We start from the raw sequence: 25,440 nt of genomic DNA, 5'->3' as shown, positions 1-25,440 counted from the left end.
TTTTTAAATCAGACATCTTGATATTCAAGTTAAAATCTTTCATTGTACATGATGTTCACATGCTCTGAAACCAAATAGCATAGAAAAATAATTATAAAAATGTTAAATAAAACAATATCATCTCTATTAGTAACTGGGAACCAGCATGCCCTAGCCCCTTGCGGGTTTTATCAAAAATACTCTGTAGCCATAGAACTTTAATTTTAGGTTAAGTCAAAAATCTAGGCAGCTGGCCTAGATGGGTCTCTTGAAGCAATACAAATCCCTATTAGTCCACGCTTGACTTTCCTCTTTACAAAAAGAAACACTTTTTTAATGAACGAGACATCATTTGAAAGAAAAAAGACATAGATGAAGTATTTCTTTGTAAGGGACAATGACAATGTTTCCCAGAATGTCGTGTCACAGAGCAGGGTTAGTCTTACTCGGCTGTTGCAGTTTCTTGGTGTTAATTTGTATCTGTAGAGCTAGATTGGTAATCTCATTTTCATTAATAACACTAATGCTATCTGTCAAGACCCCAATAACAGTAACTCTTGGGTAATGGATATGGATCACAGTAACTGGTAAAAGACTTTTCAGGAATTCATTAAATGGTGCTTATTGCACTTTTCTTTATATATAATTTCCCCCTTTTTGATGCAAATACCATATAGGGATCTCCTGAACTAGAAACATGAACTGAGAATGAAGATGGACTAGTTTCCTTATTTTCATGACAGTGAAGTAAGAAACAAAGATCTGTGGGGTTCTTGTCCATTTGGTACCACCTTAACGATCATTTACATTTGGCTTTGTACTATTCAGACTCACTGAGAATTGAAGATCTCATACAATTAGGAAGAAGACAGGATCCATTGTGCCCAGGTCTCAGGCAGGTATGGCACTTGCATTTCTTACAGGTAGGACTGCAAATAAGGCAGGTTTCAAGTGGCTAAAATTTAGAGAGTCCTGGAAGTCCTTGAGAGGCAATGGGGTACCGAGAAAAGAATACTGGCTCTAGGTCTGCATTCAAAGCCCACCTCATATGCTCACTACCTGGGTGATCTTGGGCAGATCACGTAACCTCTGGGGACCTCAGTTTCCTTATCTGTAAAATAAGGGAGTTGGACTAGATAGTCCCTGAAGTCCCTTCTAACTCTAAGGCTATGATATTGTACTAGTATTTTATTATGACTGTACTCAGTTAACAAGATTACTTAGATACAACAAGATGATTACCAAATGGTTTCTTTCCCTAGTCAGATTCCAGTTAAACTTCTTCCTTGCCTGGCTCTTCATTGATTCCGCTTATAATTTGAAGTTTCATGGTGTCATTTTCTACCCTCCCCCTAACACAGATCATTGTCCCAAGTTCTTTGCTCATTCTCCTCAATTGTCTTTGTCTCAGTTGATTTCAGGCCTGTTTTATGCTGCCTACTTCAGCTCTGCTTTGTGCTCTTCAAATCCCCCAAGTTGCTAGGTATGGCTTTGCTTCTTGCTCTCCACAAGGACTAATTATGATTAGAATATTATTTTGGAAGTCCCACCTGCATTATTATTGAGCCCCTGAGATTTGACTCTGAGCAAAGGGTGTAACTCAAAGTGGGCAGTTGCTAAGATTTGTAGACCTTTTGTTCTAGAGAAGGCAAGAAGATGTGTGAAGGGGAGGGGGAACATCCTGAGAAGTCATCTGGGCTGGGCCGACTCATTACAAGTCCCCTCCCCCATGTTCTCTTTCTTACAAATGCTCATGAGATGAGATATTTATATAAAGAATCCTTAGTCCTAAAACTGGACATTTCAAAGAACAAGTCATACATAGTCTGTGTGACTCAGTCGATAGAACTTTAGTCTTAGAATTAAGAAGCCTTGATTACAATAGTCAGATACTTCCTAATTGTATGACTCTGGGCGAGTCACCTAATTTGTCTGATTCAGTTTCATCATGCAATCCCAGGATTGCTGTGAGAATAAAATGATATAATATCCATAGAGTGCTTAACACAGTGCCTTTGGCTCAGTCTTTTTAGTACTGAGAAATACTGAGAGGGAGAGGTGGGGGAAGGAAGAAGGAAAAAGGGGAGGAAGGGAAGAAGGATAGAGGAAGGTAGAGAATAAAGAAGGCAGAAGAGGAGAGATAAGAATAGAGGTGGGAGAAGGAGAGTAAAGGATGAAGGAAGGATGAAGTAAAGGATGAGGGAAGAGGCAAAAAAATAATGGAGGCTGAGAGAAGAGAAGATGAAAGATAGTAGTGAAAGGGATTTTGGGAAAAAAAAAGTATGGAGAAAGAGAGTTAGTACAACTAGATGGCAACTAGTGTATAGAGCACTCGGATTGGAACCAGAAAGACTTTTCTTCCTGAGTTCAAATCCAGCCTCAGATTATTTACTAGCTATGTAAACCTGGGCAAGTCACTTAACCCTATTTGTCTCAGTTTCTTCATCTATAAAATGAACAAGAGAAGGAAATGTCAAACCATTCCAGTACCTTTGCCAAGAAAATCCCAAATGAAGTAACAAAGAGTTGGGTATAAATGAAACAACTCAACAACAAAAATGGAGGGAGAAGAACAGGAAAGGAGGGCAACGAAGACAGGATAAAAGATGAAGAGGGCAAGGGAGAATGAAGAGGAGCATGGGGACAGGGGAGAGCTAGAGCAGAATTACTATTTTTGAGTGCTGTTAAATAAATCTGTGTCTTGCCCCCTTTCTGTCTGAGATTTGCAGAAATGAGCTGACCTTATAAGTGGGAGTATTTCTGATAGTCCTCCTATTGAGCACATTATTTTCACTGCAAGTGATAAGTTCTGGACAAAAGGTATTTTGTGATCCAGAGAAAAATAGCAGGTCTAATTCTCTTTTTTTCTTATTGACAAAGTTGTCCTCAAACACTCAGGCTTACTTTATTTTTAGACATGAACCAAAATTCAACTTTCACCTTTTCCCTTGGGATTTTTCTCAAATGAAATTTATCTTGAAGATATTGTTATTGGAAACTTATTTATACTATACTAGCTGGATTCTTCTGGTTTCCAACTTATGAACCTTTCAAAGATCTGATAGGAGAGAAAATACTGTTCAACTGTTCCAGTGGAGAGTGAAGTTGTTCTCTACCTCATTTTTTAAGCCCAGTTTTTTTTTGGGGGGGGATTACTATTTCTTGTAAAAGAAATTGACCTTTTCTTTTATCATTTCTTGTCTCCTTTTCATCTTCTCTATTTTTTTCTTTTCTCTTTTTTTGTGAACTTTTTATTTTGGCTGGGTTAAGTGGAGCAGCTGACTTTGGCAGGCAGCTGGGATCCTGGGAGAAATCTGAAAAGCAGTCTGCCTGGAGTATTTTCTAATTCTCAGGTTGTAAGGAAAATCTTGGGAGCACGTTCTCATGATTTTTCTTTTAGGAAATTTTCAGTGGTTTTTCTTTTAAATAGTAGTGAAAATCTGCTTTAGTATTTAGTAAACCTGAACACTAATTAATGAGGTGAATGATGATATTCAGTTTTTAGGAAAGAAAATACTTTTTCCATTAAGGCTTTAAGTAGCCTTTTATGTAAAATCAAATATCTTTCTTTCTTCTGTAGGAAGTCCTAACATCATTTTAATCTAGAAATTCAGTGAAGATCATAGCTAACCTGTCATTTCCCACCATCCCCATTTCAGACCTAAGAGATTTTATTTAAAATATTGATTTTGTGAAGAGATTTTACTTAAAATATTGTTTGTGTGAAGAACTAAAAGCAGTGTTCAGCCTGTGGTAGGGGGTTTGCTATTCATTCATTAAATTAATGGTGCTAAATTAGTGGTGCTCATCTCTGAATTTTTTTGATCATGCACCCATGCGAGCAAAATGTTTTAAGCATGCATTCCATATATAAAAATTATATTCATAAACAATTATGTACAATATTAGAATGTACAAAAAATAAAAAAAACTAAAAAGGGTGATATGAAAAATGAACACCTAGTTCTCATGAAAGCATAATTAATAGTCTTTCATGATAACATTTTTGTAAAAAATTTTAAATCTCGGTAGAATGCCTTCTGATAGAATGATTCAAATATTTGGTTCTATTTTCAGTTGATTGCAATGATTTGATTTTAATGGTGGTCAGAGTTTCAAAGGTATATCAACAGAGATGCAGAGATTCCAAAGGAAAAAAGTGAATCCTGCTATCTGCTTACTAAACCATATTTATTTTCTAGTTCCATCCCCCAAGTATGCAAAGGCCAGATTGCAATCCAGCTAGCAATTGTTCATCTTGCAGCTGTTCTTGCAAATGGATCAGAAACTTTGCAGTTTTATATTTTTGACAAATTGCTCTGAAATCCATTAAACCTCTTGGTTGGGAAAATGTGCTTTCAAATTTGTTTACAAATGTGAGAGTTTCTGAAGGAGACTGACATTGCTTGATCAACACTAGTTCCATTTTTTAAATGACTTGCTAATGGTTTTATTAGTCAATCAGCAAGTGCTGACTATTTAAGTATTGTGGATAAAAAGAAAAAGTGAAGACAGTTCCCCCTTATGTTCTAATGGAAGAGACCATATTTACATATATAAGTACATACAAAACAGACACAATACGTAAAGTTAACTGAAGAGGAGAAGGAGATGGACCTCATTCAGAGTGTGATGTTTGAGCAAATCCTTGAAGGAAGCTAAGAGGCAGAAGGCAGGAAGGAAAGCATTCAAGGCATTGGCTTGGGGACAACCAATGTAAAGATGGGGAGATGGGAGATGAAGGATTATGTGTGAAGAATGACAAGTAGACCCCTAGGGCTAGATCATAACGAATAAGAGAGGGAAGCAGGGTACAAGAAGATTGGAAAAATAGGAAAGGGGCCAGATTGTGAAGATGTTTAAAAGACAGAATTTCTGTGTAATCTTGAAGGTACTAGGGATCCCCTGAAGTTTGAGCAGTAGGACAAGATAATTAGACTTACATGTTGATAAAGCCACTTTGGTAGCTGGGTAAGAGAATGGATTGGGGGGGGGACTTGGAGGGAGGAAAATGGGAAGCTACTGCAGTAGCTGAAGAAGGAATTGATGAGATTACAAACTTGGATGACAGATCTGGGAGTAGAGAGAAATGGAAGCAATATTGTGAAGAAAGAAATGGCAATGTATGGTACCTATTACTCTCACAATGCGACCAATGACTGGCTTATGCGAAGTTTAGAAGGGTGAACTGATTTTTTTTTCTTTCTGCATACCTTTGATCACATTATTAGTATTATCTTTGGTTTACATTTTGTTTGCAGGGATATTATATGAGATGAGAGAATAAAGAGTTGAGGATGAAACTAAATTGGAAAGCTGTGGGACTGGAGAGATGTTGGTGCAGAATATAAGCACAATTGGTAGTTAGCTACCATTGATGAAGATTCAGTAAATGAGATTGAGATAAGGTAGGCAGGTAGGAGAAGAAAAGAGCAGCCATGAAAACCCATAAAGGAGAGGAACCAGAAGGGGGTTGGCAGTTTCAGAAACTGCAAATGAGTCAAGGATGAGGATTGAGAAAAGACCATTAGATATTGTTATCAAGAGATTGTTGGTAGCATGAGAGCGGTTTCAATTGAACTATGACACAAAGTCAGACTGCAGAGGGTTTATAGAAGAAAGTGAAAGAAAAAAATGGATACTATCATTAGTTAATATCTCCAAATACAATATAGAAATAAGGTGAGGTTACCTGTGACCAAAAGTGGGAGTAAATTCCCATAATTTTGAATATTTTTCACCAACTTCTTGCTAAATCTTTTTATCATCAGTGTTTTAATACCATAGTGTGCTTATATTAGGCATAGAAGGATCAACTTTGATTTCTTTCTTTTTGCTTGTTTTTTGAAAGGCAATGGGGTTAAGTGACTTGCCCAAGGTCACATAGCTAGGTAATTATTAAGTGCCTGAGGCTGGATTTGAACTTGGGTCCTCCTGACTCCAGGCTAGTGCTCTATACTGTGCCACCTACTTGCCCCTCCACCCAAGCTATATTTTTTACAGGAATCTCTTGAAGTCATTTGTCTCTTTTGTGATGGTTACTTTAGAATTTTTTAAGAATATATATTTTTATTGTTATCTTTTGTTTTTACATCCCTTACATCCCCCCAGTATCTATCTCAATGAGCAATCCCTAATAACAATGACTAAAAAGGAGAAAATATTTCAACAAAATTAGTCAACACCTGGGCGGCTAGGTTGCACAGTGGATAGAGCTCTGGCCCTGGAGTCAGGAGGACCTGAGTTCAAATCCAACTCACTTAATAATTACCTAGCTGTGTGACCTTGGGCAAGTCACTTAACCCCATTGCCTTGCAAAAGCCTAAAAAAAAATAAATAACACCATGATTAAGTCTTGGCATTATCAGTAATATTTTCAAGATCAGACTTCTCCACCTCTGTGAAGGATGCCTTTTATATTTATTCTTTGGAGCCAAGATTGGTGATTATAATATAGCAGTTAAAATTTTTATTTCTATTTCATTGTTGTAATCACTATTTATAGGGTATCCTGGGTTCTGTTTATTTCACTTTATTTAAGTTCATATAGGTCTTTTCTGTACTTATCATGAATTTCCTTGGATATATGCCTAGCAGAGGAATTTTTGATAAAATATTGCATGCATTGATTCTCATTTCTGTTACTATTAATGATTTGGAGCATTCTTTCTTATGGCTAGTAATAGTTGGTAATTCTTTTACTTATCTCTTATTTATAATAAACCTAAAAATACCCAGTATCATCCACAGTCAACCCCTCTGCCTTGTAAACCCCCATTCTTCACTCAGGATATCATTTTTGTAGTCAAAGTGCCAGTGTCGATTTGTTAAATTAATGAAGTATAATTTTTACTTCCTTTTAAGAAAAATAGAAATAAGTTTTAATTTTTTTTCCTATACTCTCTAATGTGCAATCCATCTATTTTAAAAACCATTAGACCAAATCTGCTTATAAAATTTCTTCCAATTCTGTAATTTTGTGGCTTCTGACAATAATAGAAGCAGAACTGAAAATGACAATAAATGATGTTTACAGGAGAAAATAATCTCATTAATATTCCCTGGAGTCTTAGTCCCTGACTGTTGCCACTTAAAAAAAAGTTGCCAAGTCTAATATGTCCATTGATGAGCTGTTAGGTCAGCTGCTGTTCAGAATGTAGCAGATGTGGTATCATCTAGGGTAGAAAGTACAGTGAACTCTGAATTTAATCATCCTTCAAGCACCTGCTGTACAAGATGCAGAGCACACCCAAAGAAAAATAAATTTCTCTCTGCAAAGTAAGTAAATAAAAGCTAATTCAAGAATGGAGACGGTTAACTGGGAGGTGGGAAAAGGTCACCAAAGTCTTTTGGGGGAAGTAAGATGGGAGTTATTGGAGAACTAGATGGAGATAAGACGCTTAGGTTATTTGACCAAAGAAAGAGAAAGCTAAGAAGGCAAGCAGTAATCTTAAGAATCTGAAAGGGAAAACATCCGAAGAGGGAAGAGATCTCTGCTTGGCCTTAGAGAACAGAATTAGGTGTAATGGTACAAGTTGCAGAGAGGTAAACAGGCACGCCATAAAATGAAACATCCTGATGATTGCAGTCAAGTCTAACAGTTGCTTCAGAAAGTTTTTGTTCCTTATCTCTGAACTCTAAGCAAAGGCTGGATGACTACTAGTTAGGATTGTATCCTCTGATGTCCTCTTTTTTTAGGTTTTTATTGCAAGGTAAATAGGGTTAAGTGGTTTGCTCAAAGCCACAAAGCTAGGTAATTATTAAGTGTCTGAGGCTGGATTTGAACTCAGGGACTCCTGACTACAGGGCCAGTGCACTATCCACTGTGCCACCTAGCCGCCCCACCTTTCCAACTCTTGAGATTGAAATATGGAGTACCCAAAATGCTCTCTGCTACTGGTTTACTTGAACTGAGGACACTTTATGAGAAATGCAGTGACTCTTATTCTTTGCGATGTATGCTTAGAGTTTATAGATTTTGGAGCCTCTGTTAGGAATGAGAATGGGCCCAGTTTTTTCCTTCTCCCGTGCTGCTCCCAGATTTAGTCAGTCCATGCATACTTGACTAGGAGTCAGAAAGTAATATGGTCATATTGTCTATGGAAAGGCTGGAGAATGCTCTATACCTAATCTCGAACACAAGACCCATGTTCAGTCATGCTAAATCGTAGCTCTCTGAACCACTAACTCACTTTTCCTACCTCAGTGGTAGAGGGAGAAAACTAGAGGAAGAATGGAAGGAGGGAGGGTTTCCTCCCTTTCTAATAAAATTATCATCTATCATCATCACCAGTCATTTCTGTAGTACTTTCAGGTTTTCAGTGTTTTACAAATATTGTCTTATTTCAGCTACACAACCCTATCAGTAGTAGTAATAATTTCACAAATGTGGAAATTGATGCTCAAAGACTTTGTGACCTTGCTTATAGTCATATAAATAGGATATGTTAGGGAGACATTTGAATCCAGATCTTCCTAATTACACATCCAGCTCTTTAGCCATCACGTCGGATTGCCCCGGACTTTTGGTGTGCATGTTTGTAGCATTGTTAGACCACATTCCCCAGGGAGGAGCTTCCTATGCAGTTTGAATGACTTCCATGAGGTACTAAATTGAGTCAAAACACTCAAAAAACACCAGGTGCTTAATGAAGAAATACTTACCATTAAACAGGGCCTGAAGGTCTGCTTCTTCAGTGATTAATGGATCATTCAAAAAGAAAGAGCTTTCAACTGAAGAAAGAAGAAGAGAATACCAGTGGATGAAACGGTGTCCTGCCTCAAATGTTACCTCATTCCTATCCATCCTCCTCTACACAGCTGCCCATGTGATAATTCTAGAGTGTACTTCTGTGTCCCTCCTCCATAAACTCCTGGGCTTCCCTATTACTTCAAGGAATAAATATCAACTCTTTTATTTGATATTTCAAACCTGTTACAATCTCCTGATCTACCTTTCTAACTTTTATTACATCTTACTGCCCCTCACATATTATATGGTCAAGTCGGTCTAGCTTTTTCAACTATGCCTCATAGATGGCCTTCATGTTCCTTCCTCTGTGCCTTTATTTTGGCTAGCCTTCCTCCGCTTATGAGATCCAGCCTAGGAGTCTGTCTTGATCCCCCTAGCTGCTAGCCCCATTGCCTGCCTCCCAATCACCTTCTATCCATTTTGTATGCATTTGTAAATCACCATTTGGTACAAGTTTTCTCTCCAGCTATAATTTAAGCTCCTTAATGGCAGGGACTACCTTCCTTTTGTCTTTGGGTCTCCTACATCTGACTAAAAATGATGCCATTTCCATCCTTATTGATTGGTTGATGAATTGTGGGAACTGCTAGTATTGGACAATTTGCTCTTTGTATTTGGATCAAATATAGGTTCTGTCCTTATAGGACCGGGAATAGTGTGGGATTGAAGGATCGGTAAAGTTAGGAGGGCGGAGAGTTGCTGGAAAACTGGAGTAGACAAGATTACAGAGGGAAGGGATTAAGAGGAGATGAGTTCAGGGTCTTGGGCCAAGTGCTTTGAAGTTAGCAGTATTAAGTATGGCACCTCATTTGAGCCTTCTCTTATGCCTTGGTAGCAGCTATCTGCAGGCTTTATTTCCCATTTTACAGATGAAGAAACTGAAGCTGAGAGAGGAAGGTAGTGTTGTTATGACGTGGCTAGTGAGTGTCAAAGATCTTAGTTCACCCCAGAGAAAGGTCTCCTTGCCTTCTAAATCTGGGCTGATACCCTATCTCCCTGCAAACTTTTTTCCCTCTCTTCAATGGACACATTCTTCTGGGCAGATGCAATCATGTCTCCTATGTACAATGTGTGTCTCACTGTACTTGAGAAAGACTTGTGCCAACTTGACCCATACATACAAGTTAAAAATCTGGATTTCACATGCTTTAAGAATGACACTGTGTGTCATTTGAGCTCAACAACATCCCTCTAAACTAGGTTCTTCAAATACTATCCCTATTTTATAGATGAGGAAAATGAAGTTCAAGTTGTGCCTTGTTCATGGTCTCCAAACTAGAAAGTCAAAGATTCAATTTGTACTCAGGACTTTCCAACTCCACACCCAGCATTCTGTCCATTTAGATTATTTTTCTTCACATGCAGTGATCATTAATGCCATTCAAATGACTCTAGTCTACTATGATATTTGTCCTCTGTTCTCAGAGAAGACAACAACATCAGGGAGGTGATGATGACAAGTACATGAATTGGATTTGAGTGGGGGGTGGGGCTGGGCTAAGTCACCAGCCTCCTCCACAGTGGTAATGGTAGAATGGTGATGTTCTCATATACAACTAGGCTATGAAACAAAACCCTCAGAGAAAAAAAAAAATCAAAAGACTCAATGAAGAAATGTTCACGTACGTATTTCTTGGTCATTACTCTCTTCCAAAGACTGCACTGGTTCAAGCGCCAACAATGATGCATAAATTTCTGGTAGAAGAGGGGAAAAAAAAAGGATCATAACATATGGACTAGTGGTCCAGTCTTAAACAAAAGCTTTGACTCCCTTTTAGGAGCTGTGGGTATGGGGAAGGGGGTGTCATACCTTCTGAACAGGCTTCAGGGATGTACTCTTGACATTCCCTTAATGGGATTTCAGGAAGAGCCTCGCTTAGTGAATCCAGTCGGACTGGGGTAAGAGAAAAAGGACTTTAGTAAAAAATGCACAGGCTCTGCCTCCTCAAATCAAGCCTAAAGAAAGGTGTTCTATGTATTTTTATAAGATAATAAGAGAACAGTGTAAAGAGAACTGGTCTTGTCATGATTTCTAAGTCTCTGTCATAGGTCATTGAGTCCTACCTCCTCACTTCACAGAGGAGCAGACTGAAGCTTAGGGAGATGAAATGATTTACCAATGTGGGAAGGACCTTGAGTCTCAGTGACTGTGGTGATTTCTTAAATGGTCTCTCAGTGTAGTCACTCCCCTTTCCAACCCAAATCTGTGCAACCCAAATCTGACCTTTGAAATTGTTTCCAGTTCAAGAATTTTCAGTGGTTTCCTATTACCTCCAGGATAAAATATAAACTCTTCAGTTTGGCATCCAAAGCCCTCCACAATCTGGTTGTGGCAACCAGGTAACTCAATACCGGGCCTGGAGTCAGGGAGACCTGAGTTGAAATCTGACCTTAGACACTACCTGTGTGACCCTGGGCAAGTCACTTAACTATTATCTGCCTCAGTTTCCTCATCTGTTAAGTGGGTCGTAGTAGCAAGTGGAAAACCACTCCAGGATCTCTGCAAAAAAGGCCCTAAATGGGGGTCACAAAGAGTCAGACTCAACAACAGCAATAACATTCTGATTCCCACCTTTATTTTTTGACTTATTCTCCTCCATGGCTTACACTTCCCCCCATGTCCAAGTGGCCAGCCAAGCTGGTCCTTAACATACCTCATCCTGTCTCAGTATCTATGAAGAAGTGGTCTCTCACTCTCCCCCCTGTATTTTCACATCACTTCATCAAATTCCTAGTTTCCCACCAAGGAGAGCTTGCCTTTATTCAATAATATTATTGATACTGAACTAGGAGCAGACACCAGAAGCCATCTAAACTTCTTCATTTTATAAAGGATGAAAGTGAGACTCAGGGAAATGAAGTGACTTGCTCAAGGTCACACATATAATCCTAGATCTATTGATGTAATTAGTTCAACCCCCTCAACTTTTTGTCTGTTCACAAAAAACACTAGATTCTCTGCACTTTTATCTTCTAATATGACTGGTGGAAGCAACAGTTTTCTTGATTTTTCAGCAGCCATCATTTCCATCCTCTTTCTTCTGACTCCCCCCCCTTTTCCAATTAGGCAGATGAGTATCCCCTGACTCAGCTGGGTGCCCAAGGGCCTGCAGTTCATAAGCATCTGAGGTAGAATTTGAACCCAAGTTCTGGGATTGCATTTGATGCTCTTTCCATTGAATTATGCTGCCTCCCAAGCATGCTCTTGGCAAATCTCTAGTTGCCTCTGCAATTTCAACCCATAAGCCTACTTGTTAGGTTGCTCAGATGCATTTCCAACAATTCCCTTGTTGCATCAAAAATTCAGGAGTGAAATATCTAAGAGACTTGGGAATAAGGTACTCACCTTCAGGAACTTGTTGCAAAGAATGTGCTTGCATTGTGCCAAGAGAATATGTGGGTAGATAAGATACTGTTAGAACACAAGGGGACAAGAAACATGAGTAGTGAAGAAAAGAACATTTATTAATCCCCACTATGTGTGCCTAGTACTGGGTGCCAAAAAGAGAATCTCACAAGAACAAAAATCCACCAGCTAAAATAACTATGTGCACCTCTGTCTGCAACACCCTGCTCTTATAGTTCCCTCCCTCTAGTATTTTCCATTATTTGTCTTTAGGACTATTATTGGTGTTTTGAATTACTTAGAATCCAGATTCCATTTGGCGAAATTTTCACGTATATTTCTGTAGTTTAAAAATATAGATTCTTCATCCCTCCATCAGTTCATTGAAATGTTACCATGCTGATTTATACCTAACCTCTACAAGCTGCTTTCTCATTTTTCTGGTAGTTCTTTTCAAAAAAGAGATTTGTTTCATTAGGAATTTGGGATTCTTAGGTTTAGCAGATGCTAACCTGCCATTTTCATTTGGTTCTGGTTTTTGTCGAGCTATTGATCAACTCCATTGATCTATTTAGGCATTTTGTTCAAATGATTACCATATGGTCTTCATTATTAGGACTTCATGATATATGTTGATGTCTGTTGGTCCCCTTTATCACTCCCCCTTTTTTTTGATTTCTAGATCCTAGACCTTTTGTTTCTCAATTGTTATTTTGACCAATTCTAAAAAGTATTTCCTTGGTCATTTGATTACTCTATTACTAAATCTAGAAATTAATTTAGGTATTATTTTTTATCATATTTCCCTAGCCTAACCAGGGTCATTTAATACCTCTTTAATTATTCATTTGCGTATGATTTTCTAGTTATCAATGAAAAATGTGTGTCATTAAATAGAACTATAAATTTCGTCAGGATAGAGACTTGTCCTATTTGTCCTGGTATCTCTAGTATGTGATATATAGTAGTAGGCACTTAATAAATGCTTGGTGATATTAGTAGGAGGTTTACTCTCAAATAATTTATTCCATAGTGGCTGAACATGATTTCGTTTATTGCTTACTCTGGTTTTGTTAGTGGTATATGGAAATTCTGGTGATTTTTATGAATTTAATTTCTATTTTGCTAACATTCTAAAGCTATGTCCTGACTCAATGAGTTTCCTTTTTGGGCCTCTAGGATTTTCTAAGTACACTCTTAGTTTATACTCAAACACAAATGCTTTCATCTCTTGGTCAACTTTTATGCCTTTGTTTTCACATGTCTTGTTTATATTGTCAGCAGTTTTATTTACGACAAAAAAGGAGTGAAGATGAGAATATTTTCTAGTATTTCTCCAGTACTAGTTAATACTATCTCATGGTTTTAAAGATGCCTTTGATTGCATTAAAAATGGTCCATCCCTTCTGCATAATATTGCGGATCCATGGTTGTAAAATCTGGATCCTTTGGTCTTAGTACATTTCTAAGATGGGGGAAGAAGTGAATTTAAAGAAGAGAGATGAGAAGGGAGAAGCAGTCATTGTTAAATTTCATAAAATGTATTATTTCTTCCTGGGGTAGAGAATAAAGGGTACCAATCCAGTGATGATCACTGTGAGTCAGGGTCCTGAGCAAGTGTCAGTCACATAGAAGGGGAAGAGACTCATAAGAACATCTGAAAATTCACAGTCTTAGACACAATATTTCAGCTTTACAGTAATCCTGGAAGATAAATATTGTAGACATTATTATTTTCATTTTATAGATGAATAAACTCAGATATGGTGAGGTAAAAGGACTTTGCTCCGATGGCTAATAAATATTACAGGTGAAGGTTGAAACAATGCTTTCCTAATTTTGACTAGCATTCTGCCCACAATTCCCCATTATTACCTTTCCATTTGGAAGGGAGAATCTAGATGAGTACATTTCCATCATGATTGGCCATCCTCCATATGCAAATATTGTTGATGAAATTCAGACAATTTCCATACACTTTGAAGCTATGAATCAAAGCCCTTTGACATAAATCCTAGCTACTGAATAAAATACTCACCATCAAGGAGATTTTCCTTATCTTGAAGAGTTGTCTCAAATGAGAATAAGGATTCAAAGGAGGCTATTAGAGAAAGCATAGATAAATCATGGCCTAGCCTCCCTCTATCTTAGCTTGAAATAAGAGCTTCAGGCCATAGTAAGAGTTGCAGACATTTGTGCCCATACTTTTGGGAGGGCTTGGAAGACTTGATATTTTTGTATAAGGTTTAGGTTCAGTCAAACAGAAGCATTCAGGCTTCTTGTCCTGCGGGATCTGTTCAATGGGTGTAGTTAGAGAAGTGTTGGAACATACTGGTAAACACGGAGTTAGAGTAATGTATAAAGACTGTGACCGTTAAGGGTAGAAGATGAAGAGGATGTAATAGCAGGGCTTAGAAGGGACTTTAACTTGCACAAAAGAGAAGAAGGAGGTTTTTTATATAAATTGTCTAATTTTCACATCATGATAGCCCTAGGAGATAGGAATTATGGGGTATCTTGTACCCATTCCACAGATGTGAATAGTACTGATTAGATAGATTTGCTGATTTTCTTAGCTTGGAAGTGCCAGAAGACAGATTATTACCCAGGGCTTAGTGATTCCTGCTGAGCATTCTATCTGCAATATCAGGTTGTCTTCTCATTTAAGAGACCTTTTAAAATGCTTGGAGAATGGGGAGAATGGTCTCCATGCAGTGGTCATACTATGGTGTGCATTTCTGTGTACTGCTAGACCAGTAATCAAAAACCTTAAAGAGAAGTCTAGTAGCTCAATAAGGGAATCCTTACCTGAAGCCAGATCATCTTTTTCCTGCAAAGTGTATGTTTGTATTGGGTCAGTGGTATACACAGGTGCAAATGTGTCTGTGAACAGAAAGAAAAGCACATGGAAAAGAGGTTCACATTGCACAGGGGACTAGTCCAGGTTCTCTAATTCTACATGGCCTGAAAGTTTGATAGCCCAGAAAAAGGTGAAGCTGCCTTTGGTTTTGGCATCAACTTGCTAGTCATTCAATTGGGGCCCAACAGCAAATTTGGACTTGTACAGGACTGGACTAGAGGAGAAAGTAAATGCTGTCTTTATTTTCCAAGGTTAGAGGAGAGAGTCTGCAGAGTCTAAGTCATTAAATTGACTTGCATTGCCAGAAAATTCTAAACCGTATTATTAAAGAAATGGTTAGTAAATCTCTAGAAAAGAAAGCAGTGATCCCCCCAAAAGCCAAACCATTATGACTTCATCAAGAACAACTAAACTTAATTCTTAGGCATTATGATTAAAATAAATAAATCAGGGAGATGCTCTAGAATAGAGTTTACCTAGAGTTGAGCAAAGTATTTGAAACTCTATCATGTGGATCATCAAAAGTTTAGTCAAATTCAGTAACACTTTCAAAATTAATTTTCATTTTGCAATTATTAATTATTAATTTCAATTAATAAGCATTCTGTGCAAATCTGATCAATAGGAACTCATAGTATAAAAGATCATATGTTCATTACACAGAATATATTTGCTGCTGATACTGGTCACCTGCATACTTTGTCAGAAATAAAGATGAGAGACAAAAGAAACCATATCTCTTTAATCTGGCGGAGAAGATGGTGAGATGTAGGCTTGTCCAGTACAGTCAGATTCAGACAGCCTGAAGTAATCATTAATGCTTCAATGCCAATTTGGAAGAATCTCAGTAATATGGTCTAGTAATCTTTGCTTAGTCTTTGATAGTATGAATTTTTATTGGTGTCTTACTTAAAGGCACAGGCAGAATACTTAACAGGTTCGCAGATGACACCTAGCACAGCGGATGACAGACTCGGGGATATATAACTTGTCAAATTTGTCTATGGGCTAGCAGAGAGAATGAATCATAGTAACTGACATTTTCATGGCACTTGAAAGTTTGCAAAAAGCTTTTACTCATTTGAGGTCAATCTTAGGGGTCATATTAGCTTCACTTTATAGAAGAGGATACTGAGGCTAAGAGAAATTAGGTGACTTGTCCATGGTCATAGCTAGGAAGTTATGGGGAGAGATTGGCACCCAGATTTCCCTGACTCGGGGTTCAGCATTCTCTCTTCAATGCTATGCCACCTCCCCTTTTAGGAGAGCTTTCCATCATGACTGATAATCCATGTACGCACATGTAGAGGTCATAAATAGAAATCGCATGACTTCTATCCATTGCTAAGGTTTGAATCAAAATCCTTAAAACTTAGGTTTTTCACTTGAGTTCTGTGAACTTGCTTTTAAAAAGTATTTCTATACAATTTTAATATACTTGGCTTCTTTTTTAATTGTAAATGTTTTATTTCATGCAGCTAAGAACATATTTCTGAGAAAGGGCTCCTAGCCTTCATTGGTCTACCAACAGGGTCCATAGCACAACAAAGATTAAGACCCCTTGCCTCAGGGAGAAATTCTGGTGTCTCCATAAAGAAATGCTCACCTGGTTGCAGATTGTCCTTGTCTTGAATAGTAAATTCTTCTGAGTCAGTAGAAAATAAAGGTAAGAATGTGGCTGTAAAAGGAGATAGAGAAGGAAAAACCATGAGAAAGATGATCATGTTGTAAGGGAACTGAGAGTCTTTCTTGTTCTACAAGAAACAAATGCTTCATTCCCAATAGAAATGGAGGTTTGTAGCAATTTGGCTCATCAGTCTGTGGGATGGAGGCATTCATGAAGACAGAGCTGGGTTGGCAGAGACATCTGTTATGAAACAATTCTCCAGACAAAAACAGAAACAAAACCCATTTCCCAGGTCAGGATCTAGATGGTGTAAAACCAAAGACATCCTGCAAAACCCTATTTCCTTTCTCCTGACTGGATGCTGGGGGGCTAGGAAGATAACTCTGATAGCTCCCACTTACCTAGTGTTGGAAAATTTGCCAAAATTTCCTCAATGTCACAATTTCAGACCCATGAAATTCTTGGACTTGAAGTTGCCTGTTTGTTTATAACCAAGTGAGGGAAGCAGCACAGGTTTGAGCATCCTGATTATAGAGTTGATATGGAGACTCAGAGCATAAGTGACTTCCCTATGTGACAGTCAAAGCTACCTTCCAAAGCCCTGTACTCTACCTAGTTTATTTGACTCCTTAAATAAACTCTCCCCGTCTTGGTCAGTGACACCTTGTTCTTGGTCAAGTCTTCTGTATAGAGAAGCACCTTAGAAAGCACAAGTGCCTTCCTGGATCCTAACAGATGCTTTGTGTGCCAGAAAGGTATGAGAATAAGTGATAATGACTTCATGCTTTCTCATGGCTAAAGAGCTGGCCTTAGGGTCACATCCTCCACCTGATCTATACTGGCATGGAGGATTTTTTCTTTTCTGGTTTTTGCAAGGCAAAATTCTACCTCTTGTCATAAGTTTTTCTCCATTTTGTCACATTTTTACTCAAATGGACACCCCACCTTCAATCGAATCCTCATCACCTCTCATTAGCTTCCTAATAGGTCTCCCTGCCTCTAGTCTCTTCCCTTCTCTAAACCATTCTCTGCACGGCTGCCCAACTGTTATTTGTAAGTTGTGTCATTTGTCCATTTCTCAAGAAACTTCAACCTTTCTTTACTACCTGGTAAGAAAAAGACAAATTCCTCAGTTTGGCATCTGAAGTTCTTACAAATCTGACTCTAACATCTCTTTCCAGACTGAGTCCTTGTTATGACCAGTTTGTTATGCACATCTCTCCTCTCCTCAAGGGCCTCCTGGAGGCACAATCCCTCCATTACTTTGATATCTGGAGCAGCGACCCCCTGGCTTGGGGTTGCAGGGAGCTAGAGAGGGAGTCAAATTGACATAATCCATAAAGTCAGAACTCTCTACTTCCCTTCTTGCACTGTTTCAGCCACAGTGGCCCAACTCTGTGCTTATCATCTATGACCTTCCATCTTTCATCGCCATATCTTGGCATAGACTGGTCCTTCTTATAAAAGACCTTATAAATGACTTCCCTGACTGCATTCTGAAATTTCTTTGTCTCTAACTTACATATACTTTGTATTTTCATTTATGGACATAGCACATCAGAGGCACTAAAATGACTATTGAATGTGATTGTTTTGCCCACAATCATACAGCTAAGAAATGTTGGGAGTTGAGATCAGAACTCACATTTTCTATAATACAGGTCCAGTACTCTAGCCACTACAACATTCTTCCTCTCCAGTAAGAAAGGGGGATCTGGGTGAACAGCCTCTATGATCATTAGGCTGTACTCTATAGCCAGTGGCTGCCAGGGTGATGCTGATGAGTCCCAGATGCTACAAAACCTTTAGAGAAAACCCCAACAATTTGATTCGAAAGATAAACTCACCTTCATTCTGATTGTCTTTGCCTTGGTGAGATTGGTTCTCCATTGAGCTGGAACTTTCAGGTGCCTCCGCACCTGTGTCTAGGGGAAAGAGAGAGACTCGTAAAGCAAAGAACATCTGGAAGGCTCACTGGCAGAGCTTTCCTCATATCACCCATCAGGAGTGATAGACATTTGGGGCCATGTGCTTTTTCAGATGATAGTAACTCAGAGCTTTTCACCGTGAGCCAGGCATGTGTTCCAGGGGCTCAAAGGGTGTGGCAATAACAAGAACTGGCTTTTCTATGTATAACACTTAAAAGATGGCAAAGAGCATTGCATAGGCTACATTATTTGAGCCTCACAAGCTGCTTGGGAGGTAGTCTTAAAGTCCCCATTTTACAGATCAGCAAAGAAAAGCTATTTCTCAATAGCAAAGTTATTCTCACATAACCAGTAAGTGTATGAGACCAGGTTTCAACTCCTGTCTTTCTGCTTCTGTGGCCAAAAGTTCATCTGCTAGGCCAAACTGCCACTCCAAGGTCCTTTTCTGTACAGAAAAACCTGGTCATCAGTCACTTTGCTCTTGGCAGATGAAATTGTTTACATGTACTCAGTGAATAGTGGTGCAATGGATAGAACTCTGGGCTTGGAATTGGGAAGACCCATCTTCCTGATTTCAAAACTGACATTGGATACTGTGACTGGTCTGTGTGACTTTAGGCAAGTCACTTAATCCTGTTTACCTCAGTTCCTCATATGTAAAATGAACTGGAGAAGGAAATGGCAAATAACCTCAAAATCTTTGCGAAATGAAGAGTTGGCTATGGTTGAAACAACTGAAAAACGCTATTTGGGGAACATGGGTGCCAGCCTCCACTAGTGATACAGATGTTGTCAAAAGGTCTTTTTAATATTAAAAAGTTGAAAACTTCACTGGCTGAGGTTCTGGTTATTGATATTAATGTGGGGAAGACCTGGCTGTAGCCTTTTAGCCAAGTATGGCATAAACAGATTAAAAGGTCATTAGGGAGCAGCTAGGTGGTACAATGGATAGAGCACCAGCCCTGGAGGCAGGGGGACCTGAGTTCAAATGTGACTTCAGACACTTAATTACCTAGCTGTGTGACCTTGGACAAGTCACTTAACCCCATTTCCTGGCCAAAAAAAGGTATTTGGGAGGGGGGCAGCACCTGAGTTCAAATGCCACCTTAATAATGACCTGTTTATCTTGGGTAAGTTACTTAAGCCCATTGCCTTGTAACCCCCCCAAAAGGTAATTGGGAAATATTTAACAAAATAAATACATGGAACCCTATGTAGTTTCTAAGTAAATTTGGGGCTACTGGCATCCTTGTATAACATTTAGGCATTCCTTTCTTTTGAAATTCAAAGCCTTTGTCTAGGGTAGACCTTCAGAGACAATGCTTCCATCTTAGGTGAGCTAATTTCACTCACCTTTGGATCTCTGCCCTGGAACTCATCACCTGGATTGTCCCCAGAACTTGCTTCACATCTCTCCTCCCCAAGCATCTTGCTATCCACCCTACTGTGACATAAATGAGTCTGCTTCCCTACCTTCCCCCTTGTAATGTGTTGTTCTGAAAAGGGTCATGAAATCAACCCTAACAATTGTTGAACCAAACTTCTTCCCTTAACCCCAGGTCTCCCATGAGTACCGTCTTCCCCCATTAAAACATAAACCTCTTGAGCATGGGAATTGCCTCACTTTCCTAATTTGTATTTCTGGTGACTGTAATATCTTTGTATAGTCTCCAAATCTCAACCATTCAAAAATGAAATATGATAAAAAGACCACAAGTTATGATGTGTCAGTAAGTCCTTTCTATATCCAACAGTTGAAATATGTCCATCACTGTGACATTTGGTGACTGAATGTGGTCCATTCACAGATCAGACAGACTTCCTTTGGCCTGAATGGTGGCCTTCTTTTCCTACCTGCCCCCTACCCATTCCAATGTAAATCTTTCTTGTGTTTGGGAAACCCAGAGAGTACCTACCTGAAATGGCTCCCAGGTCTGCCATTTTCTTCTTCCGAACTGGTCTCTGGTTTTCTGAATTCTGAAAGGATAAAATCAGAACAGAGAATTTGAGTTTCAAAGGGAATATTAGTAACAAATGCCATAATGCCCACACCCCCAAAAAACCCGTGTTATTGCAGGTGAAGAAATTCCCTTCACCAGTTCTATTTAGACACTTGTCCTTCAGGTCACACAAGATGAAAGTAGCAGAATTTGAACCCCAACCTAGAATTGCTGAGGCCAAGCCCCAAACCCTTAGTGGTATACCATACCTTCCTTCCATGCTAATTCCTACAGGGGGCACTGAGGTCCCTAATAGGGAGCACGCTATCATAGAGGCCTAGAAGATATCTGAGAAGTCACCTAGTCCAATTATTTCATTTTATAAATAAACTGAGACCCAGAGATCTTAAGGGACTTGAATAAATAAGAGACGCATCAAACAGTAGACCTGGGAACCAAACCCAGGGCTTCTGGTTCCAAACATACTTTCTTCAATATCAGAAGTTACTCTACACAGTGCAATAAAAAAAAAAACGGTTCAGGGCAAAGACTATGGTAGTGAGTCAAATGAGAGACTTGGGATGGGGGGAGGGGAGACTGGGAGAAGGAGGCAGATAAGTGCAACCTAGAAGTTCTTAGGCCAGAGGGTCCTCATCAATACTGAGAGTGAACTAAGCATGGATTACCCATTAAGACTGCTGAAATTGTACAGTATTTATATGTCTGACCACAAAGAACAGATGTTATCCATGACACCCCTAGAATACCTAGGTTCAATCTTATATCACACTGGCTGGCTTTGGGAGGGGAGAGAAGATATATTTATTTCTCCCTGATTATGTTTTTTTTTAAAAAACATATCTCATTTGATCCTCCCAACAGCCCTTCAAAGTCGGTAGTATAATTATTCTCATTTTATAGCTGAGAAAATGGACGTTAACTGACTTAACTAACTTCTGTTAAGTGACTTATCTAGGGGAATACAGCTCTAGGAGAGAAGATTTGAATTAAGGTTTTCCTAACTTTAGGCCTAATCTTGTATCCTTTGCCTGCCTATTGCTACTTTAGGATGCTAGACAAATTACTTAACCCTCTAATTATCCCCAAGATGGAAATTTGGAGAAGACCTTCAGTTACCTACCTGTGTTCATGGAGGTTCATAGCTGAATGAAATTACAGTCTTAGATAAAATAAAAAAAAAATGCAAGACCAAATTATACTTGGTCTTGATACCAGGTAGAATCTGCCTAGTCTGGATTTGTTCACTAGATACTAAGGGAAGGCGGAGATTTGAAAATTAACCACTTGGAAACAGCCAGGGAGCTGCAATTTTGTTTCCGTGGGAGTGAAATCAGCAGAAGACTTTTGCAAGACCCTTTAGGGTCTTGGTTGCAAAATACCAAATAAGGGCATGACGGCCATTATCCTGAGCTGTTTTTTTTTTCCATCTAGACTGCAGACATCTTGATTTTTAGTGTTTGTGAATTTTCTAAACAATTTGCACAAAAGGAATGATGATTCTTTTTCAATCAATGCAATTTGTTTTCTTTATAATGCTATGAATTTTATTTTGTGCATTTAAAATCATTGCTCTTAGAAGGGATTCATAGATTTTGTTAGATAGTTAAAGGGGTGGAAGACACACAAAAATGATTTAAAAGCCCTGAGCTAATTTACTAAGTGGGCGTACCATCAGGGAATCCTCAATTGGTTTTGTGTTAAAATGTTTCCTTTTCCATAAAATCAGGTTAATAGTTCACGTGTTTTTTTTTTTAGTTTTTTCAAGGCAACGGGGTTAAGTGGCTTGCTGAAGGCCACCCAGCTAGGTAATTATTAAGTGTCTGAGGTTAGATTTGAACTCAGGTACTGCTGATCCCAGGTCCTGTGCTCTATCAACTGCCCCACCTAACTGCCCCGCAAGTGATATTTAAGCTCCTGTCTACCTAGTGATCTTGAAGTTTCTTTTGTTAGCATTCAAAGCCTTTCACTAGTTAGCTCCAAAGTCTTGTATGTTTTCTTTTCCTTTCTTTTTTTGTTTTTAGGTTTTTGCAAGGCAAACAGGGTTAAGTGGCTTGCCGAAGGCCACACGGCTAGGTAATTATTAAGTGTCTGAGACCGGATTTGAACCCAGGTACTCCTGACTCCAGGGCTAGTGCTTTATCCACTATGCCACCTAGCCGCCCCATGTATGTTTTCTGACTACTCTCTTTTTTAAATTTTTGCAGGGCAATGGGATTTAATGACTTGCCCAAGGTCATATAGGTAAGCAAACATTAACTATCTGAGGTTGGATTTGAACTCAGGTCCTCCTGACTCAGGACTGAAACTCTATCTTCTTTGTCACCTAAGTGCCCTTCTGACTATTCTCAATGACCTACATTACAGTTCTGGTTGGACTGGACTGGTTCTTAGTTTGAATTCTGCTAAGGGGTAGAGAAGGGTGTATATGTAAAATATTAAATAGCTACAAGATAATTTTAGAAGAGGAAGAGCTAATAAGGGGCAATCAGGGAAGGCTTCCCCTAGGAAGTGTCACCTGAGGTAAGCATTGAAGGCAATTAAGGATTTTAAGAGGAGAAAGAAGAAATGTGGGATAGGCAAGGGTGAGAGATAGGAGATCCTGAAGTGGGAATGGCAAGTGGGCCAGTTAATGGAAATAAGGGGCATTGGAAGAGGTTATTTCATCTTTGTGCTTAGAATCTTTTTCTTCCCTTCCCTTTCTTCCTGTGTTAGCCAGTTGGCATCCCTCTCTCTCAAAAAATCAGATCAAATAATGCAACACCACCACCACCACCACCAGGTTCTAAGTACTAAGCCTTTTCTTATCTGTTATCCTTGAAGAAACATTTTCAAGTCAAGTTTTCTCTTGATACTTTTGACAACATTTTTATTACATTTACCTCTTTCATCATAGTTATTTGTGGTCACCCCCCTATTCTCTGACCCCCTCATCCCTCCACTTTCCCATCCCCATTCTCCCAGTGTCTCACCTCTTTTTCCTACCCCCTATTCTCTGACACCCTCACTCCTCATCCCCCAACTCCTTTACTCTTCCAAGTCCCCATTCCCCATTAAGCTTCTTAAGATGGTTTCCTGCCAATGAAGAGTTCTGGAGGGTGGCCTTTTCCTCAAACCCAAAGCCTAGGTCAAGAGCTCGTAAAAGGAGACTCAAGAGTGAATGAGAAAGCCCTGGGCCTTAGAATGAAAGTGAAGAAACGGAGAAGGAAGGTTGGACCTGAGGTGGGTCCTTCTCCTATCTGAGTGAGGCTCAGTGGTCCCTTGAGCAGCAAACTGAGAAGACTGGGACTCTCCAGCCTCCCATAATCCTTCTAGTTTTGGATCTGTGACCTTGTGCAAGGTTCACTTCAGGGAACTGAACAACAGACTGAAGTAACAAGTCTGGCTGTGAAGGAAGATGAGGACTGGGAGTTCTGGAGAGGGCGGGGCATGCCTAAAGAGGGGGAATAAGTGCATACCTAGGGGTTGGCCCCAAGGCAAGAAGTAAAAAAGGTCAATTGTGAAGGAAATAGGGTTTAAGAGTTCTAGTGTGAGTCTGGGGGTAGGTGTCAGCCAGCTGTATTTCCACATAAGGGCCTCAGGTCGGCCCATTCTACACCTCTAGGAGGCGATGCTTGTATTTCCCTGCTCCAACTGGATTTGCACAGCAGGGAAATGACTGATGCTGCTCCCTGGCACAGTCATCCCTCTTCTCTCCCTCCTTTTTTGCCTCTCCCTTCCTTTTTCTCTTCCTCCCTCCCTTTCCCTCCTTACAACTGTTCTTGCTCCTCCCACTTTTTCCCCTGAACCCTTTCCCCTGTCACCCTCGTGCCCCTCTTTTCACCTCTCGTTCCCCCCCCCCTCCGGTGCTCTATAGCAAGGACTTGAGGGACTCCAGGCAACGGAGCAGGGAAGGGGACCTGAAGTGTATTGGAATTAATAATAATAACAATAACACTGGAATAAGTGCTTTAGAAATATCTTTTTATCATCAAAATAACTCAGGGAGGTTGGTCTCAGTCTAATGGTTGGTCCTGTCTGCTCTGGATGCCCAACCCCCTCATTTTTCAAAGGACGAATACAAGACCAAAGAGAGGAAAGGATCTCTCTAAAACCACCCAGTTAATTAAAAAGAAAGGGTTAGAAGCCTCTTGAAATTCACTCTCATAACTTTTTGTGCTCTCTGTCGCTGAAACTGCCATGTGCAATGCCCATTTACTCATCTGATCCTAGTCATAAACTTACAAAATCACTACTATTCTCATTCCCACTTCACAGATGAACAAACTGACACCCAGGGAGCTCTGACCTGCAGAAGTGACATGTTATACCTTTCTCAAACATCAGCCAACCCTGACAAATGCCAAAACATCTCCATCTCAATTTCCTCCTATCTGAAATAAGAATACCTTAAGTATACCACCTACCTTACATAGTTGTTGCAAGGACAAAATGCACAATGTTTTAGAGATTTTAGAGTACCATATTACAAGCTGCTATTATGCTTTAAGATCTCCTAGAACAAAGATGTGAACCCAAGTCCACCAAATTCAAACAACACCCTCATCACTTATGTTATTAAGAATGAAATAACAGAGTTCACTCCCATCAAGCTATCCATTCTCTATTTGGCCAACTCCCCTTGTTCCTGAACACATATGCATCTGTGCAAAGATTGTGTATGCTCATTCAATTTCTTACATATGCTTTATCAGGGGAGCAGCTAGGTAGTGCAGTGGATAAGTACTGACCCTGGAACCAGCAGGACCTCAGTTCAAATTCAGCCTCAGACAATTAACACTGATTTAGCTGTGTGACCTTAGGCAACACACTTTAATCCCAATGCCTTGCAAAAACCAAAGCCAAAAAAATCCCCCAAAAGACAAAGAGAGAGAGAGAGAGAGAGAGAGAGAGAGAGAGAGTACTTACATATCTTTTATCATCTTTGACATCTTTGACTTTACACCTGTCTGTATCGGAAATTGATGAATTCCCAGTAAAGAAAAACATG

At 39.3% G+C, this 25,440-nt stretch overlaps 1 protein-coding gene across 1 annotated transcript in view; it reads right to left on the bottom strand.

Annotated features, from left to right (window-relative positions):
• The window catches only part of LOC141499731 (uncharacterized), a 90,677-nt gene that overhangs the window by 13,813 nt on the left and 51,424 nt on the right, over nt 1-25,440 (bottom strand). The window contains exons 4-13 of the mRNA XM_074202406.1: nt 20,409-20,469; nt 18,412-18,489; nt 16,544-16,615; nt 14,886-14,960; nt 14,116-14,178; nt 12,078-12,143; nt 11,162-11,245; nt 10,542-10,625; nt 10,358-10,426; nt 8,644-8,712 (exon numbers count right to left, since the gene is read on the bottom strand). Coding sequence (XP_074058507.1) covers nt 8,644-8,712; nt 10,358-10,426; nt 10,542-10,625; nt 11,162-11,245; nt 12,078-12,143; nt 14,116-14,178; nt 14,886-14,960; nt 16,544-16,615; nt 18,412-18,489; nt 20,409-20,433 — 685 coding nt within the window. The 5' untranslated portion in view covers nt 20,434-20,469. The remainder of the gene's footprint in view (nt 1-8,643; nt 8,713-10,357; nt 10,427-10,541; nt 10,626-11,161; nt 11,246-12,077; nt 12,144-14,115; nt 14,179-14,885; nt 14,961-16,543; nt 16,616-18,411; nt 18,490-20,408; nt 20,470-25,440) is intronic.

Source organism: Macrotis lagotis, chromosome X (assembly GCF_037893015.1).
Source record: "Macrotis lagotis isolate mMagLag1 chromosome X, bilby.v1.9.chrom.fasta, whole genome shotgun sequence".
Taxonomy (NCBI): Eukaryota; Metazoa; Chordata; class Mammalia; order Peramelemorphia; family Peramelidae; genus Macrotis; species Macrotis lagotis.
Note: the sequence above shows the minus strand (reverse complement) of the source record. Positions and strands in the feature narration are given on the sequence as shown.